Source organism: Sphaerodactylus townsendi, linkage group LG10 (genome assembly GCF_021028975.2).
Source record: "Sphaerodactylus townsendi isolate TG3544 linkage group LG10, MPM_Stown_v2.3, whole genome shotgun sequence".
NCBI lineage: Eukaryota > Metazoa > Chordata > Lepidosauria > Squamata > Sphaerodactylidae > Sphaerodactylus > Sphaerodactylus townsendi.
In genome coordinates, this window is record NC_059434.1 from 77,626,843 (window position 1) to 77,647,193 (window position 20,351).

Below are 20,351 nucleotides of genomic sequence, written 5' to 3' on the forward strand. Positions count from 1 at the left end.
CAGGTGAGGATTAGGCCCAGACGCTTACGCTCCTCTCCGCACGTAGCAGCCAGGTGAGATCATGCATCACATGATGATCTCCAGGTCTCCCGGTCTCCCGCTCATCTCCCTACCCACCTCCTTTACACGCCCACAATGAAACCCTAATAAAAGGTGCCAGAGACCAGCACAGGGCAGAGTTGTCAGGATCACGAAATCCCGCGCTTCCTGTTGCTGACGCTCTCCACCAGATGAAACCTCCTCCGCGTCTCGCCTATTCCTTAGCGACGACCCTGCGGGGATGACTACAAGCTGGTGCCGAAACCCGGGAATCCTCGAACCTCCACCCTGCTCACCGTCGCCTGGGAAAGGGCAGCTTGATACGAAGTCCGCTGGATCGGCGCATCCAGGTACCACCGTTTCGGTATCGCCTGTCCTCTGGATCGGCGCATCCAGAGACACGCGCCCTAGGACACTCTCTCGTCCGACGGAACACCGGTGAGTATGGGAGCTTGCAAAAGCAGGGCTTATGACAAGAAGCCGTTGACGAACTGAAAAGCGTTAGCGAAATGCGGCAGGGTCCCCGTAAAGAGGAGGGAGCTGCGCACATTGGTTGATGAGATTGAAGCTCAATGTCCATGGTACCCAGAGGGGGGGGCATTGAATCTTGGACTGGGAAAACATCGGGCGCACTCTTCGCGACACAGAGCCTCGCACGCCGATGTCACTGCTACTGACCGGTGGAGACAATGCTATGTCGCCATCAGCCTGCAGACCTATGGCTCCCTTGCTGTAGGCCGCCCTCCTTTCGATCTTTCACCTTCAATTTCAACCCCGGAATTTTCTCTATCCACTAAATTGGACGCCTGTCCTCCTTCTGCCCCCCTCGCTCCTCCGCCCCTTTCAAATTCTCCCGCGGCTCAGCCGCCCCCTCCCCTTGCTCCGCCTTCATTTTCCGAAGCCACCGCACCTCCGTCAGCGCCCGCGTAATAGCGCTGGTTTCAAAATCTCGCAGAGCGTATTAGCCACGATCTGCAAAAGAAAGAAACCCTGACGGAAGACGATGCCGAGATTCTCGCATTGTGCCCCGTCCATTTCACAGATACCGAGGGGGAGGATGGCATTGTTCGGCGGGTTGTCGAGTACCGCCCCTTAAGCTATAATATCCTCACTGAGCTCCGCGACAAGCAATGCGGACGGAATCACCAGCCCCTATGTGAGAGGCATGTTGGAAGCAGTCGCCAGGAACCACCTAATGGTTCCGGAGGACTGGAAAACCACCTTTTCGCATGCTTTTTTAAACCCCGCGACAGTATGTGATCTGGGAAAGCGAGTACGCCAGCAGTGCATAAGCAGAGGAGCAGCCTCTGGCGGCGCCTACACCACCGCGCAGCTTTATGGCTGCGAAGCTTTCGCTAGCCCCAATGCACAAGTCGCCCTGCCGGTGGCCACCCTTACGGTCGCCTCTGAATGCGCCTACAAGGCGTTTTTTGAAAGTCCCCAATACCGGACAGCCAACCCAAAGTTTTTCTAGCACCCGGCAGAAGCCTCAAGAGCCCTATGCTGAGTTTGTGAACAGGCTCCAGGAGGCCCTCAAGAGGCAGGTTGACAACGAGGGGCCCAGGGCGAACTCCTTAAGCGCCTTGCCAAGGAGAACGCCTCCGCTGGAGTGCCGCAAAGCGTCACAGTCCTAGGCAGGAACCCCTAGCTAGCCGACATCCTCAAATCTTACCAGGATATCGGGCCTTTCTCCCATCAAGCCGGCCCTCTAGCGCCCGCCCTCTCCGCTGCCATGAGACAGCCCCGAGACGGGTGTCTCAATTGCGGCAAGCCAGGACATTTCCGGAGGAATTGTAGGCTGCCCGGCGGGGGGGCCTACAACCCTGACGGAGGAGGGTCCCTCCCCAGAGGGCGAAGACCCCAGGAAAGTCTAAGACCGGCGCTCCCAATGCCCGCTGGGGAGGCTCAAGGCCGGGCATCTCCCAGCCCGAACCAAGATCCGCACCTCAGACGCTTCCCTCGGAACTCCCCCCATGAGATCTTCGCTGCCCCAGCTCAGTATAGTGATCCCATCCCCACGGAGACCATTGGGCTGGTCTTGCCAGCTTGCTCCCCCCCTACGCCTATACTTCCTGCTCTGCTAACCCTTCTACCCAAAGTCACCATGCTCTCCGCCAGTGCCCCAGAATGGCACGCATTTCAAAAATCTCTGCAGAGTCCACAGTCACTGAATTGCAACAGAAAGAAATGCTGACGGAAGAGGACTGCCGTTTTGAACCCTCCCTCAGAATGCCCCATAGCCAATCTACAGGACAATGAGGCATGGAAAGGGGAAGATGCTCGCACAATGGCCTTAAGCCAAAAGTCCTTCGTGAAGAAGAAGCCCCTTGGCCCCTTTCCAGCTGTAAGGTTCAAACCAGATCTCATAGCCTCTGAGCCTGTGCAAAGCCCTAAGCTCAAAGCTCCCAGTGGCAGCAAAATCGTCAGTACCTCAGAGAGAGCAAGATCTCAAATCAGAGTTGCAATCCTCCTCGTTACTTTATATGTGCTCTGTATGCCTATGTATGTTCTGTATGTCTTGCCCCCTTTCAAGAGACCCCTAAAGTTTTCCCCTCATAAGAGGGATTTTTCCATTGCTTCTAAGCTATGCTCTTGTGCTTCAATTAAAGTTTTTCTCCTTCTGATTATGTGTGCCAATGCCTTGAAAGGCTTCGCCCATTACAGCATCCGCCTTAAACGGGACACAGCTCGTGGCGTGCTCCCTAGGATACCAATGGGACCTGCTTCAAGTCACCTCCATCTTAGTTTAAACCTTCAAAACTCCTCTTCAAACCTCTCCTTGAGAACCTTTTCCTTCGTCCATCTGAGCCTACACTGCCACATTGGCATGGCGCCAGAATTATTTTCATGCTCCCACATTTCCTGCTGAGCTCCCTGGCTAGTCACAGTGCGGGGAGGTCTCCCAGCCACACCTATCTTACACAGCCTCCGCTGTGAAGGTAGGAAGCAAGCTCAAACCGGCCAAAGTCCCCTTACAGGAGGGGAAGGTAGAGCTGACTTCCAACCCCCCCGCCTTCTTTTCTGCACACCCTCCTTCTCTCTAATGGGCTGACGCACCCCACCTCTAGATCTAGGATCTGATAAAGGGTTTTGCAAACCCCTCTCAATTTGCTCGTGTGATCAAACCTCAAGCCCAGGAACTGCTTTCTTTGCATATTTCTCTAAATCTTTCCTATGGATTGCTATATTACGATATGACTATAATTGTGAATTGTTTAAGTTGCTTTGCAAAAAAAACCCCACACTTTAGACGGTGATTGGGATTGTTTTACAAACAAACACCCGACCTGGATGTGACCTCTCCCTTCTCCCTAAGCCTTCGGCAATTCCCTGCCTTTGTGTCTCTTAACGCCTTGAATGTTGCAAGTGATCGTTGTCGGAATGGGCCAACTGCGCCTAAGGAAAGCTTGGCCAAAACAAACGAAAGAAAGGGGAGTAGTCCCCCCCCTATCGACCCAATCAAGGTCTCATCCAGCAGACCATATCCAAAGTATCGTTCTCTATCAATCATTCAAAAATTGCTCGCCCCCCCCCACTCAGGGCTCAGGTCCTCTATTGTCATCTACTAACCCAGCCAGCGCGCAAACCCCCTGGGGGAAAAGCGTTGCTTGTTTTTCTCTTCCATACAGGAGTCCAGCTCGCCATGCCAGGCCAGCCCCATCCCGGAGATGGAGCGGGCCTCCCTGGAGGATCCAACCCAGCCGCCCTGTTGAGAGGGCCCGATTGCCCCCCAGCCTGGGCCGAGATGGGAGGGATCTCTCTGGAGCCAGCACACCCATTCTTCCACGGAGATCGCAGCCCTCACTGGGGCCACCCCGGGAACGGCAGCCTGGGGCCAGCTATGGCTCAGAGTTTGATACTGTGTGTCGCTGCCCTCATCCACAGTCGCCATTCTCTCTCCCTCTCTGCCGCTGGCTGAAACTTGGAATTGCAGCCAGGAACATTCCTGATAGATTAACCCTTGGAACTCTCCGCTGTTTCAGCCGCTTGAATATTGTTGGAACACGCCTTCTCTCACAACCTTGCTCGTGAGAATCACTGAACCTGCAATGCTAAAGACTATCAGTAGCTCTCCCTACGCTCTTGAGAAATCCATGGACTCTAACGCCATCGCTCTGTAGCTTTGGTAGTCAAACAGCAAGAGCCATGCATTGGACAATTATGCAACCACGGGTTGCCTTCCTTCCGTACATCATCCAGCCTATGTATCGCTTAGCCATGTTTTATTGCTTACTGTGAACCAACTATTGCTGAAGTTATTGCATGCCTTAATTTTAGAAGTTATGTTATTTGTTGTTGCTGCATTTCCGCCTGTGTCTGCCGGAACTCTCTGCTACCGCCTCACCATCGTTCTGCCTCAGGCTTCACCCCGGAAGCCCAAGCACAGCCGCCGCTCCGCCTTCCTCGTCGACCCCCCTTGCCGGAGCGACGCGGCGGCTCTAACCAAGGCGGAGTGTGTTTCCCTCGCGACTTCCCTTGTGGGAGTCCCCGGACTTGTTTCCTGTAACACCAAGACTATTGGCCGGCTGGCCTGTGCCCTTGCGAAGTCCATCAACTCCACCTCCATTGCTCTGGATGCCCTGGCCTCCGAGCAGCAGGAACTTCGTCAAGCGACTTTAGATAATCGTGCCGCCATTGATTGTTTGTTGTTATTGCATCACCAGGGTTGCGAGAATGTATGGTGTTGCTTTAATCTCTCTTATAATTCCCAGTTGATTCATATGAAAGTGCGTGAGTTGCGAGAAGTTGTATCCAATCTGAAATACGATGTATTGCCCCATTGGTGGTCAGCCCTCTGGAGCTGGCTGCCGGGAGGATGGTTGAGTGCTATCGTACAGCTCTGCATTGGTTTGATTATATGCCTCGTCGTCGGATCTTGTTTCATTCAATGTGTATCTAATATTGCCTGTAACGTGTGTAAGAAGCCCCTCGAATTTCCCTTACCTCGCAACCAAGTTCTAATGTTGCACAAGCAGCTCGGTCAGCTCGACCAAACGGCGGAGGGGACAAGCGTCCCTTTAAATCGCCCCCCAGCATTTCGGTCCCCCTTCTAAAATGTAAAAGGAGGAGATGTAGTAATGCACTGCTGACCCAGCAGCACCGCGGGTAGAACGTTGGGACACCAACGGACCTACTGACCTTCTGGTCGCACCAAGCACTTCACTTCTCAACCCTCCCCAGATGAGTCACTGGTCATGAACTATCTGGCTCAGTCACCGGGCGCCCCAGACAAAGGGACAAATGATCTGCCCCAGGTGAGGATTAGGCCCAGACGCTTACGCTCCTCTCCTCGCGACGCAGCCAGGTGAGATCATGCATCACATGATGATCTCCAGGTCTCCCGGTCTCCCGCTCATCTCCCTACCCACCTCCTTTACACGCCCACAATGAAACCCTAATAAAAGGTGCCAGAGACCAGCACAGGGCAGAGTTGTCAGGATCACGAAATCCCGCGCTTCCTGTTGCTGACGCTCTCCACCAGATGAAACCTCCTCCGCGTCTCGCCTATTCCTTAGCGACGACCCTGCGGGGATGACTACATCCTACATCAGGGGTCTTCAAACTATGGCCCTTCAGATGTTCATAGACTACAATTCCCATGAGCCCTACCACTTGGCCAAGCGGCAGGGGCTGATGGGAATTGTAGTCCATGAACATCTGGAGGGCCATAGTTTGAAGACCCCTGTCCTACATGGAAGTCTGTTTGTAGAGAAGTCAACATAAACTAGGCATAAAGCCAAGTACATGCAGCTATTGCAACTGTGAGGTTTTTCGCTGTATACATGAAGAAACCGTTGGCCGTGGTTCCTCTGCCTGGCTGCACCAGAATGTTGGATCCTGCCGAATCTTGTCAATTCTCCTCCTTACCAGAGCCTCAGACCCACACGGCTACCAGATAATTTTCACAAATCCCATGAGCCCCTGCATAACCTTTTTATCCAGTCCAGGGGTAGGGAACCTGCGGCTCTCCAGATGTTCAGGAACTACAATTCCCATCAGCATCTACCAGCATGGCCAATTGGCCATGCTGACAGAGGCTGATGGGAATTGTAGTTCCTGAACATCTGGAGAGCCGCAGGTTCCCTACCCCTGATCCAGACGTTACCCAGTGAGACTGAATCTAATAGGGTTCCAAAATCCAAAGGCCAAGACCAGGTTTCTGGTCAGTAGAATCTACACAGAATCAAGAAATGTCCTAAAGACTGATGTAGTCCTGGCATAGGATAAAACTAGAATGGAGGAGCTTTCCTGTATGCTCAACGACTCCGGTTGGCCTTAGTGAACCAAAAAAACGTACAGCAGCTCGAATCATAGTAGCAAGGCAGTGGAGAACAGACACGATACCATCAATGGAAGAGTGGAGAATTAAAGTACAGAATTTGTAAATAATGGACAGAATATCCTTTCAGATCAGGGGAAGATCGGCAGATGAATATAAACAAGTATGGCTACCGTGGACAAACTATCAGTCAAAGAGAAATAATATCGTACTAGCTCCAGTAGAATATTAGTTAAGTCAACTCCAGGTTTCTTCAGGATAGCTACATTCATTCTATCAGCTTCACCAGCATGGCCAATTGGCCATGCTGACAGAGGCTGATGGGAATTGTAGTTCCTGAACATCTGGAGAGCCGCAGGTTCCCTACCCCTGAGTTAAGTAGTATCTTTTTCTTTTTTTTCCTTTCTTTTAGGCACACTAAGGCCCCTTCCGCACACGCAAAATAATGCGTTTTCAAACCACTTTCACAACTATTTGCAAGTGGATTTTGCCATTCCGCACAGCTTCAGAGAGCACTGAAAGCAGTTTGAAAGTGCATTATTCTGCATGTGCGGAATGAGCCATAGAAACGAACTTCGTTTCGGTTAACAAATATAAGTAAAGACAGTATATACAGTAGATAAAGGAAGAAATCCGTAGAAATGAATGAAAAAGGAAACGAAGTAAAAAAGTTGTTAAAGATGGTAATAACGATAGGATTAGAGGGGAAGTCTTAAGTTAGGGTGGGGATAGAATTAGGATAAATATGACAGTAAGAGGAGGTCTGGTAGACTTCATGATTACATATTTAAGACTATAACATATTTTGTTTATTATTTTAATGAATGAATAATCTTGGATGTAAGAGTGATGAAAACTGTTTACAGAATGTATTTTTTATGGAATATTAATAAAGCATTTATTTTAAAAAACAAAAAAACGTACAGCAAAAGATGTAGCTTAATCAATCAGGTATACACCAAGTGAGTCAACCAATCAAATGAGTTTGCAAAGTAGACCAAATCCCCTGCACCTGCTTCAGGTCCAATTAAGCAAATATCTTCTCCCACCCATGAGCTCAGGTACTATCAAGATGGCCACCTTAGTTCCTGAGGCCTTGAAATCGCTAGGCCTAATGGTATGACGGGCACCTGGGTTACCTCCCATCTTCTCCATCTTAGTCTTTGAAGCTAAGGGCAGCTCGGCCCAAGTTTTCTGAGAGAGAAACGTCCATATTTCCCAGGCCTCAGCCCGAACCTTTATCTAACAAGAAACTCCTTAAAGAGACCAGATACCTGAAGAAGGAAGTTTTGACTCTCAAAAACTTATGCCCCAAAAATCTTGTTCTACTGGCCTTGGATCTACGTATTCTACTGTAGACCAACACAACTACTCTCCGAAACAGTCTCACAAAAAAAAACCTGAATCCTGATTTCACCCAAAACAGAACAGATACCAGTCACCAGTTACTCTTTCAAGTGCCATGGGGCTGCTCTTTTAGTTACGTCTCCAGACTAGCAAAGCTACTCATCTGGAATCTTCAATATCCTTATACATAATTCGCTAAGGATGGAACGGGTGGTGATAATTCACTTCCAGCCAATCGCTACCTATTCCATACCAGGGTTTCAGTCCCCCTCATGTCACACACACACACACACACACACACACACACACACACACACACACACACACACACACACACACACACACACACACACACACACGTGAGAACAAGAAGGGCAAGGTGGGGCAGTGGTCCTAAAGCACCCTCCTGCCTGGCTCAACACCATCCCTCCCAGTCCCCCTAAAAAAAAACCCAATCGAGTCTTGCTCGGCAGCAGCAGCAAGCTGCCTTCCCCGAAACCATCCCTCCCAGTCCCCCGTCAATCCTCCCCACTACCCCAAAAGCTCAGCCACTCAAAGCACACTTCCTAGCATAGAACAATCTGGGTTGTGTTTTTGAAAACAGACCCTGGCATTCCACATCCTGATATTGTGTCCGCTGAGGAATTGCGTGTTGCCAAGACAGGGAACCGCAACAGTTAACAGACGCTTTGCAAGCGGAAGAAAAAGAGCAGCCCGACAAGCTGATCCACCCACCTCCGAGAAAGAATGAAGCCCTGGAGAGAGAAACAACAAACCTTCCCCTGAAAACTGCCTCTAGCAACGTCAAAGCAGCCGCACAGCTCAGCGGGTGTTCGTTTTGGAACGTTACTGAAGCAGAGCTGAGAAGCATGCGAGCCAACCCGGAAAGTTTGGATGAGCAGAAATCGCACGATCAGTGGTAATACCCCCTGAGGCTGAGGGGTGGGTAGGGACTGCACGGTTAAATGATCCCTTGCACCCTTCAGGGAGAAAGAAGGTTAAGCAGAACTCTTTCCCATGAATACCAGTTTTCAGTACATGCTGAGCTTCCTTAGATTGTTGGGGGAAAGGAAGATATGCAGCAATAGACCACCACCACAACACTACAGCTGGGTGTGTGTTAAGAAGAAGAAGAGTTTGGATTTATACCCCGCTTTTCTCAACCATAAGGAGGTCACAAAGGGGCTTATAAGCTCCTTTCCCTTCCTTTCCCCGCAACAGACATCTTGTCAGGTAGGTGGGGCTGAGATATATATTCTGGGAGAACGGTGACTGGCCCAAGGTCACCCAGCAGGCTTCATGGGGAGGAGTGGGGAATCAACCCGGTTCTCCAGATTAGAGTCCACCGCTCTTAACCACTACAACACACTGGTTCTCTTCGTTCCGTGGTGGCGAACCTTTGGCACTCCAGATGTTATGAACTACAATTCCTATCAGCCCCTGCCAGCATGGTCAATTGGCCATGCTGGCAGGGGCTGATGGGAACTGTAGTCCATAACATCTGGAGTGCCAAAGGTTCGCCACCACTGTAGTTGCTGTTATAGCACCTATGAAGGAATGACCTCCCAAATTTATGGTCAATTGAGATGCAGCGGTTCAGAAAATGGTATGCTTCCACATAAGAATATAGTCCTGAGCAAATATGAGGATTATCATTCATTTTTACATGCTGCCTTTGTCAAAACCATTATTTATTTATTTTTGCATTACTGAACATGGTGCTTTGATACAAGAACCTTTATAGTTCACTGGAGGATTATCATCAAACTTTGAAGTGGACAGGGAGGAGCAGGGCTAGGTAGGCACAAAGACACAGGCACAGCATTCTACAACAAAGAAGGTCTGGTACGTTGAGTTCCATAGCGGAGGAATATACCATCTACCACCACCTTTTCATGAGACACAGTATGATGTAGTGCCATGATGTGACGTCACCCCATGGATCAATGAAGACCCAGTGTTTGTAGAGGGGACTATCTTTACTGGATAAAGACCCAGTGTTTGCAGAGGGGACTACCTTTACCTCTTTGAGGACCCAAAAGATTTCATGGACTTTCCAGAAAGACAAAGGACCATTGACAGTTCATCTCTGGAAAAGATCTTCCAGGAAGCACGTTCACCTCTTGGTTCCTCCTCTGTATGATCGAAGCAAAAGTGCCTCTTTCTAGGAAGTACGTGAACCACACCCGAACAAGGCAACATCTACAAGGTTACGCAGCCAGCGAATCTGCCCACAGTGGAGCCCAGTTGCATCACCAGGTATCTGCAGCAGCCCAAGGATATAAAATTGGCCACCCAGAATTAGCGGAGGAGACCAACAGGGAAGAAATCAAGGTTGGCATCATGCTGCTTCTGCAACGAGCAGTCTGTGTACCTGCAGATCAGGTGAATGCACAGAGTTACATTCTACTGAATCACACCACGAGGCAATCAACAGTACTGTCTGCTCAAGACTGGAAGTAGCTCTCTGGGATCTCAGGTCTTTCACATCACTCACTATCTGATCCTTTTAACTGGAGATGCTGGGGGTTGAGCCCAGGGCAAGCCTGCCCAGAGGATGCTCTACCACTGAGTCACAGACGCTCCCGTCAATAGGTGGAGGCAACAGGCAATCGACCTGGAAGACTTTTTCCTTCCCTAGTTCATAGATGGAAGAACAGATCTCCAAATAAGAGGCAGCCTTCTAGGGCCAGCATGGTATATAGAGGTTAAGAGAAGATGGGAGTCTAATCTGGAGAACCGGATTTGATTTCCCACTCCTCCAACTGAGCGGCTGACTCCTATCTGGTCAGCTGGACTGGTTTCCCTGCTCCTACACACGAAGTCTGCTGGGTGACCTTGAGCTAGTCACGTTTCTCTCAGAACACTCTCTGACCCACCTACCTTACAAAGTGACTGTTGGTGGGGAGAGGAAGGGAAAGAGTTTGTAAGCTGCTTTGAGACTCCCTACAGCTGAGAAAGAGGAGGAAGAAGAAGCAGCAGCAGCAGCAGCAGAAGAAGAAGAAGCAGCAGAAGAAGAAGAGGAGGAGGAGGAGGAGGAGGAGGAGTTTGGATTTATATCCCCCCTTTCTCTCCTGCAGGAGACTCAAAGGGGCTTACAATCTCCTTGCCCTTCCCCCCTCACAACAAACACCCTGTGAGGTAGGTGGGGCTGAGAGAGCTCCGAGAAGCTGTGACTAGCCCAAGGTCACCCAGCTGGCATGTGTGGGAGTGCCCAGGCTAATCTGAATTCCCCAGATAAGCCTCCACAGCTCAGGCGGCAGAGCTGGGAATCAAACCCGGTTCCTCCAGATTAGATACATGAGCTCTTAACTCCTACGCCACTGCGTAGGATATAAATCCAATCTCTTCTCTCCTTCATTCTGCGCCTCGGGAAACCAAAACACCGGCTTTCTACAAACTGCCACAGTGAGATCTTAACGTACTTCACAGAAGAAGAAATACTACAGTGTTAAGCTGTTCCATGTAGGCTTAGGGAAACCAAAAAGCAATTCTTTTTAAAATCCCCTCTGGCCTAACAGAAGCACCCTCCTACTGGTTTCAGATGGTGGCCGTGCTGCTCTGCCGTAGAAGAGCTACATTTGAGTGCATAAATACTTTAAAGACTAATAAGGTTTTTAGTGTGTAAGCTTTTGAGGGTGGAAGGGAGTTTTAACTCTCAAAAGCTTGCAAAAATCTTGTCACTGGACTTCAATCTACGGCTACCCTCCTATTAGAGTGCCTTTTCAAGCAGACCTATCAGTGCACTATTTGTTCCACACACAAGATTTATTAATAGCCAGATGCAAGTCTAAAATAAATTTAGATGTCATTAACTTCTGGCCCTGTGATAAAACACCTAAGCAGAAGGTTGAAGAAGAAGATACCAAGTCACAGTCAGATACCAGGTTCTGATTTCAAGGGCTACAAAGGCAGTCAACATTCCTCACATGGTGAATCTCAATCATCTTGTAAGAAGAAGAGGAGTTTGGATTTATACCCCACCTTTCTCTCCTGTAAGGAGACTCAAGGTGGTTTACAAGCTCCTTTTTCCCTTCCTCTCCCCACAACAGACACCTTGTGAGGTAGGTGGGGCTGAAAGAGTTCCAAAGAACTGTGACTAGCCCAAGGTCACCCAGCAGGAATGCAGAAGTGCGGAAACACACCTGGTTCACCAGATAAGCCTCTGCCACTCAGGTGGAGGAGTGGGGAATCAAACTCGGTTCTTCAGATTAGAATCCACCTGCTCTTAACCACTACACCATGCTGGCACTCGGTTGACATATAGTAATTTCTGACTGCTGGACTGTACCACCCCATCATGAAAGGACTTCTCAGGTCAGGAGGAAACCATACACTCAGGCAATACAACTGAAGGACTTATGACTATCAGCTATCCCATCTTGGGCTCTTCTGTTCTCTATGTAGGATGAGCAGGTCTGTTCTGATGTTCAGTGTTGTCAAGTCATAGTCAACTTATGACATCCCCTCACAGGGTTTTTAGGGCAATAATAGACCAACAGAGGTGGTTTGTCATTGCCTGTCTCTGTGCAACTATCCTGGACTTCCTTGGTGGTCTCCCATCTAGGTACGAACCAAGGTTGAATTTGCTTGGCTTTTGAAACCAGGCTAAGCTGGGCCAGGATGTAAAAGAATAAATGGACGCAAATCTGACATTATAAATGGCAATATTCAGAAACCCGGATTGAGGGAGGGGGCATGTCAGTCTCCCCGGGCACTCTGCTCCTGACCTAAAGTTCGCAATCGGTAAACCAAAGAATTTCAGAGGAGGAATCTGGCGTGCAATTGCCCTGAATTGGGGTCTGTAAAATGGTTTCACACTATCTCTCTCCAGAGATGAACAAAGATTTAAGGCTCCTCACTCATGGCAGGTGGAGAGATGCGATGGGGGTAAAATGAGTGCCCAGCTTACTGGGGATAAAGAGTAGACAACTGGGGAAGACAATGGCAAGCCACCCCGTAAATATAGTCTGCCTAGCAAACGTTGTTATATGACATCAGTCACAGGTCAGTAACGACACAATGCTTGCACAGAGAATACCTTTACCTTTAAAAAAAACATGCTGGTGTCAACTGTTTAATACGCAAAAAGAGAGTGTGGTCTGTGCCAAAGAAGCATCCTGCAAACATGTTTTAATACCATAAAACAATGAAACCTCCTCCAGCCAAAACAAAAATCTGTGGAGCATCTTTGATCCCCAAGACACTTGAGGAATTTGACTTGACATAAAAAATATACCCCCAGTGATTTTTTTTTAACAAGCTGATTTTTAAAAGTTCAGCAGTCTCAATGTAATAAAGTTTAATGTGATCTCTACATAGGCTGGTGCCAAAATATTTTAGCAAAACCTGACAACTCCGTACAGGTGTGAACTAGCTTGTCATGACTCGCACATGGTCTCGGCGTTTAGATCTGAATGTCAGATAACTGCGGTCTCGTCCTGGTCTTCCTGTGCTTCATGGCTTCTTCACCCTATTTGCCCCACCCCCTCCACCTGCACCTCCCATCTCAGTAGCTCAGCAGTATCGGCCCCGGTTAGTATTTGGATGGGAAACCTCCAAGGAATCCCATGGTCAAGACACAGAGGCAGCAATGGCAAACCACCTCTGAACAGCTCTTGCCTTGAAAACTCTACAAGGTCGCCATAAGTCACATCTGACCTGACGGCGCAAAAACTGAAAAGCTGGCTTATGCCGAACCAAAGCTTTGCTAGTCTTCCACGTATCACAAGATATCTGCTTAATTTTTTTTATAGCAATAGTCTAACTGGCAGAGGCGCACCAGGGGTAAATGGCGCCAGGAGACAAATTGTCTCCAGGATGCCCCCAGGCTCCGCCCCCCCACTGCCCTCGACCACGTCCAGAGTGGGGTTGAGGGCGCTTGGAGGCAGCAGGAAGTCCTGCTGTCTCGTCGTTTTTGCGTGCATCCGACGGGGGGCAGGACTTCCTGGTCACGTGGGGGGCCGATTTTGTGCCCCCCATGTAACCAGAAGAGTGGCGCCCGGGGACAAGGGGTATCCCTTGTCCCTAGGCAGATACGCCACTGCTAACTGGCCTAGAATTCTATTTAAATCATATATTTTGATAACAGGGCTTGTAAATCACCTGTTCCACAAAGACAGGGCCTCCTATCGAACGTGTTCTCCTTTATTAGCTTTGCTCTCCAGGTGCAGGAGCCTCATTAGATTTATATAGTCCTTCGTGGTGTAGAACACCACATAGCTCATCGGGAAGATCCAATCGGTGACTCTGTAAAATGGGTCAACGCTCGGCCCCATACTGCAGGTGCAGGGGCGGGGCTGAGAAAAGATGGATTAGCTGATGCTTTTCCACAGCTCCAGAATGTACATCCACGAGGATATTTAAATTGAGAAACAACGGTCTCAGTTTTGGCAGGGCTGGCTGCGTGCGTGCCTCAAGGGAGTTTCGCTGAGGTATTTTGTAACGAAATTAAAAAGAGATCAGCAAAGAGATTTTTACAAGTCAGTTCCACCACCCCGCCCCCCTCCTCCCCAGAGGCATGCAGAAAAGGATCTTTCCCTTGCCAAGTCTGAAGGAGATGTAAAAATAATGTGTAACTCTTTCTTGGACTGAGGGTCCCAAAGTTGCTTTCAAGATATTTAACATTCTTGCCAAATCTGATAAGACAAGATATATGGTGATTGTAACATGCAGCACCTTATAAGGGTGAAATAGTGGAGTAGTGGCTAAAAGCAGCGGCTAAGAGCAGGTGCACTCTGATCTGGAGGGACCGGTTTGATTCCCCGCTCTGCCGCTTGAGCTGTGGAGGCTTATCTGGGGAATTCAGATTAGCCTGTACACTCCCACACACACCAGCTGGGTGACCTTGGGCTAGTCACAGTTCTTCTGAGCTCTCTCAGGCCCACCCACCTCATTGGGTGTTTGTTGTGAGGGGGGGAAGGGCAAGGAGATTGTCAGCCCCTCTGAGTCTCCTACAGGAGAGAAAGGGGGGATATAAATCCAAACTCTTCTTCTTCTTCGTGCACATTTTTGCCTACAGCAGAAGTGAGAAATCATCTGTTTAGCTGAAGACAGATGGGGGTTGGGGGCATAAGGGAAGATATATTGCCATGTAACCAACTGTGATGGAATAGTACTGTAAAACTAGCAGAATCACACCGACATGTTAAAATTGGCCTCTGATCTCAAGACCTTCGGCTGGAGAAACCAAAAGGCCATGGAAATTTACCCAGGACAGGAAGATGCCCAAATAAGGCACTTCGAACGTTGGGGGGACCGCATGGCAAGGGGGAAAGTTTTCTTGGAGACTAAAAAAAAAGACCTAGGTCACGCTATCATGGGCTAAGCTAAGAGAAGCACCTCTGGGCTGGATGTCCCAAGAGATCCATAAGAATTTATTCAGCTGAGCAAATCTCTGTAAGCACATTTTATTTTATTTCTTTGATTTCTGCTTTCCAATAAATCTTTGAGAACTCAGCTGATTGGAGTTATTGGAGAAAAGGACCCAGAATTTACTGAAACAGGCTTGGCTCTCCCAAGCTCGGTTTCATGATACCAACCATCGACAGATTTTCACAGAGCGGGACCTTCCCATTTCCCTCTCTAAACCCTGAATTTTTGTTCCTGGGAGTCAGGCCCCCCCAAAAAACAACATAGGGTTCAATGTGGAACTAGAGAATCATGGGAAGTAGCCACCTCCTCTTCTGCAAAAGGAAATACCATTCTGTGGTTGGATCCATACAAACCTGAGAGCAGAGAAACTGACTGCAGCTGAAGATAAGTTTTATTTAGGCCTGCACTTGATTTGTTTACTAGAAGTCCTAAATCAATGGTTCTCAACCTTCCTAATGCCGCGACCCTTTAATACAGCTCCTCATGTTATGGTGACCCCCCAACCCTAACATTTATCCATTTTACAGATGGAGAACACTGATGCAGCGAGTCTTAGGCGACCCCTGTGAAAGGGTCGTTCGACCCCCAAAGGGGTCCCGACCCACAGGTTGAGAACCACTCTCCTAAATTGTGGTTGTAAATTTTAAGGGTTTTTTTTTTAAAAAAAAGCATTCTACCTTATGCATTTTACCTATATTGTTAGCTGCCTTGAGCTCTGTCAGGAAGAAAAGGAGGCCCGTAAATGTTTTAAGTAAATAAATAAACATAAAACTTTGAATATGCAACTGACATTTGAGTGGGGGGGCTTCGCCGCTCCCAACACGAACCGTTACTCCAGACCCTCTTTCCTTCGCATTAGTAGAATGATAGAATCATAAAGTTGGAAGGGTCCAGACGGGCCCCTGTTCAATGCAGAAGCAGCCTAAAATGTTCCTGACAAGAGTTCGTCCAGCCACTGCTTGAGGATTGCCCGTGAGGGGGAGCTCACCACCTCCCTAGGAAGTAAATTCCACTGCTGAACAACTCTCACTGTAAAAAACAGTTCCTGTAATATCCAGCTGGGATCTTTCCGCCCATCATTTAAACCCATTATCATGAGTCCTACTCTCTGCTGCCTAGAGGAACTGCTCCCTTCCTTCCTCTAAGTAACAGCATTTCAAATACTTAAAGAGAGCCATCATGTTCCCCCTCAACCTCTTCTTCTCCAGACTACACATTCCCAAGTCCCTCAGCGTTTCCTTGTAGGGCTCGATCTTCAGGCCCTCCGGGATCATCCTCATAGTTTTCCTCTATTCTGTCCACATCCTTTTTGGAGTGGGGTCTCCAGAACTGTACACAGGACTCCAGGTGAGGCCTGACCAATGCAGCGCATAGCAAAACTATGACATTTTCCAATTTGGATGTTATGCCTCTGTTGAAACACCCCAAGATTGTATTAGCCTTTTTGGTCGCAGCACCACACTGGCTGCTCATAATAAGCTTACAGTCGACTCATGCCCCAAGATCTTGTTCACATATGATGACGCAGTGTTGGACATCATTCTACTTTCTTTCACAGTTTAATATAGCAGTGCATTTGATAAATGGAAATTAGTCCTTTTTTTAAAAAAAAAAAAACCTTCTCTGTATCTGTTAACCCCTGCACTGTGCAAGCCGGCGTTGTTTTTGACATTCTCTCCTTTGGCAAACACTCTGGCCTTCATCTCAGAGGGAGATCTGCAGGGACAAGCAGTGCAAAACATACAACCACAGACAATAGAAAACAAGCAAAGCCAGTTTGCTAGACAGGCAGTATGATGTAGCACTTGGAGTAAGGGACTAGGAACAGGTTCAAATTCCCCATCCGTGAAGGAAGCAGAGGTGTAGCTCCAAGGGGATGGGGGGGCAGGACGCACCGGCTGCATGCCCCGTGGGGGTGTGGTGAGGGCATGGCGGGGGCGTTCCGGTGCGGGACGAGGGCGGAGGACGCACCAGTGCACCGGGCGCTTTCCCCCCTTGCTCTGGAAGGAAGCTTGCCAGGTGACCTGGGGCAGGGCAGAATCTCGGCGTAAACCGCTTCACAGGGTTGTTGTCAGGATAAAATAAGAAGAGAACAATGCGAACCACTTGGGTTCCCATTGGGGAGGAAGCAGACTGCGCTGAACCGAACTAGAGGTTGGGATGAGCTGAGGAACTAGAGAAAGCTAGGGAATCTCATACAACCTTAAAAGATTAACACATTTATTGTGGCATACACTCACCAAGCCAGAATTCAAAGAGGCTTACGACAGTTTATGCCAGTAATCAGAGGTGGGATCCAACCAGTTCTCACCACTTCTCTAGAAGTGGTTACTAATTTTTTCTGAGTGCCGAGAAGGGGTTCCTAAAGCAACCTCCCTGCCCAATAGGGACTGGAGGTGGCGTGTGTGCGGCGGCGCCACTGTTTGAATCCCACCACCATTGGAACCTGTTATTAAAATGTTTGGATCCCACCACTGCCAGTAATGCAGTCCCAGGCAGACTTATTCCAGTCTAAACTCACTGAAATTAATAGACTTAGTCTAGAAAAGTGATGGTGAACCTTTTTGAGACCGGGTGCCCAAATTGCAACCCAAAACCCACTTATTTATCACAAAGTGCCAACGCAGCAATTTAACCTGAATATTGAGGTTTTAGTTTAGAAAAAACGGTTGGCTCCGAGGCATGCGTTACTCAGGAGTAAGCTTGGTGGTAATCGGTGGCTTTGCTTTGAAGCAACCATACAACTCTTCCAATGGCCTAGGAGGGTTTCGACGACCCTAGGAGGGTTTACTCAGAAGCAAGCCCCATTGCCAGCAACCAAGCTTACTCCCAGGTAAAGGACCGCGCTTTAGTTCCTCGAATGAAAATCAGTGGGGTTTAACAGTGCTTAACAGGGTTACCTACACTGCTTTCCCAAAACTAGGTCTTAGGTTTAATGCTAATAATCGAGCCCAGTGGCCCAGGCCAGCCTAGATGGGGAACACTCTGTGCATGCCCACAGAGAGGGCTCTGAGTGCCACCTCTGGCACCCGTGCCACAGGTTCGCCACCACTGGTCTAGAGTATCTGTGCAAAGAACTGGATGGAAACACACCTTCCTCTCGGGAATTTAATTTAATTTATTATTTATTTATTGGGTTTGTTAATCGCTCCTCCCATGTCTGGCTCTGGGCAATTACATTACATTCAAAACTGTTTCGAAATATAAGACCCATAATTTAAAAGACGAAAACAGTACCCAAAATAATAAGAGAAAACCACCTAATCCATAAAACAGCATTTGATAAAACCAACTACACTAGAAACTGTAAAAACCAAGCAGCAGAAGTAAGACCCATCTATGGGCTAAGATGTCATATAGCCCCAGGGGAGACCGGGATAATTAAGAATGAATACCATTTGCATACACTGATACCCCATCCAAATGTTGATGTGCAAGGATTTAAGCAAGGCGTCATAGTAATTAGACAGCCAGGGTGATGTGGTGGTTATCTGGGAGATACAGGTTCTGGGAGATACAGGTTCAAATCCCCACTCTGCCAAAAAAACTTGCTGGATTACCTTGGATTGTTCCCCCATTCTCAGCCTAATCTACCTCCCAGGGCTGTTGTGAGAACAAAATGTTGGAAAGGAGACCAATGTAGGCCTCTTTTGCTTCCAGTTGCGGGGAGAAAGGTGGGATTTCAATGAAGTAAAACCCAAACAAGAGACGTGCTCTAAAAACCCTCCAGAACAAACAGCACAAGCCCAAACAGAGCTGCCCTGAATTTAAGTGGGTTTATAAGGGGATAAATCAGTGTAGGGTTCTATTTAAGAAGAAGAAGAAGAGTTTGGATTTATATCCCCTCCTTTCTCTCCTGTAAGGAGACTCAAAGAGGCTTACAATCTCCTTTCCCTTCCCCTCCACAACAAACACCCTGTGAGGTGGGTGGGGCTGAGAGAGCTCCAAAGAGCTGTAACTCGCCCAAGGTCACTGAAGTGAACTAGCTAATCTGGTTCCCCAGATAAACCTCCACAGCTCAAGTGGGCAGAGCAGGGAATCACACCTGGTTCTCCAGATTAGAGTGCACCTGCTCTTAACTACTACACTATGTTGGCTCTTAACACTACTCTTTTGACACCACACCAGAGAGCCCAGCAGAGAGAACTGAACTGGGAACTGCTTTTAACAGACCCCCCCCCCCCCCTCACCAACTGCAGTCTCACCTACCAATTCCCCTGGCTGATTCCAAGGGATGTTAAAGGGGGGGGGGGGAGAGAGATGAGTGACAGGCGCTACAACGAATGGGCGCTGGATTGCATAGCTGCACTCAGAAGAGGGCGGATTCCGATATCGGGGGGGGGGGGGGGGCAGCGAAGAGAGAAGCGAAAAACGAGCTCCGAGGAAACCTGCCATTGTCCGCTTGCAGCCCTTTTCCGCCCGCTCCGGCTTTCTCAGCTGCAAGAAGGGCCGAGGAGGCTCCAAGGGAAGAGAGGCGCCCGCCCGCCCGCCTCCGGGGATTACGGCCGCTGAATCATGCAGGGAAGGTCAGTTTTGTTTGCGTGCACGAAAATAGCTGCCCGCTCACGCCGCCTTGGCCCCAGGAACCGGAGGAAGGAGCAGGACCAAGAGCCCTCCCGCGACTCACCTCCAAGGTCTTCACCAGGATACGGATGTACAGCTCCGAGATGCCCAAGGACAAGCCGAAGATGGAGGGCAGCACGATCAGCAGGAAGGCCAGCGTGAACCACAGGCTCAGCAACGCCACCACGGCGGCCAGGAGCCCCTCCATGCTGCTGCTGCTGCTGCTGCTGCTGCTACCCCCGGCGGCTTCAGCGGCTGCCCGGCCGCCGGCTCCCCCAGCGTCGACGGGGGAAGAGCGCAGGCGAAGAGGCTGGGCGGAGCGCGCAGGCCGTTTCGAGCTCTGCCTGGCTTCGATCTCGGCTCCACCCACTTAACGCCCGCCGCGGTTGGAAGCGGCGCCCGGGCGCGGAGGAGGGAGGTGGGCTTCCTCGCCCCTGGAGCGCGGCGGTCGCCAAAGCTCGCTCAGCGCCGCCTACCCCGGCTGCGCTCCTCGGCCTGGGGGCGCCCATGGCTCGTCTCCTCCCCTTTTGGGTCACTGCTGGTGCTTTGTGAGGCAAGGATTTGGGGCTTCCCCGGCGGCGGGGTTGCCAGCTCCAGGTGGAGAATTCCTGGAGGTGTTGGGGGAGGACCTAAGGAGGGTGGGGCTTAGTGAGGGGAGGGACGAAGTCCTCAGGCTCCACCCCCAAATAGAGTCCCACCTTCCAAACCAGCCCTGCCCCTTACCAAACCCCACCCTCCTCAGGCTCCA

At 49.6% G+C, this 20,351-nt stretch overlaps 1 protein-coding gene across 1 annotated transcript in view; it reads right to left on the minus strand.

Moving 5' to 3' along the window:
- Positions 1-19,950, minus strand: part of GPAT3 (glycerol-3-phosphate acyltransferase 3) — a 51,386-nt gene extending 31,436 nt beyond the window's left edge. The window contains exon 1 of the mRNA XM_048509998.1: positions 19,668-19,950. Within this exon, the coding sequence (XP_048365955.1) occupies positions 19,668-19,811 (144 nt within the window). The 5' untranslated portion in view covers positions 19,812-19,950. The remainder of the gene's footprint in view (positions 1-19,667) is intronic.
- Positions 19,951-20,351: the final 401 nt, after the last annotated feature.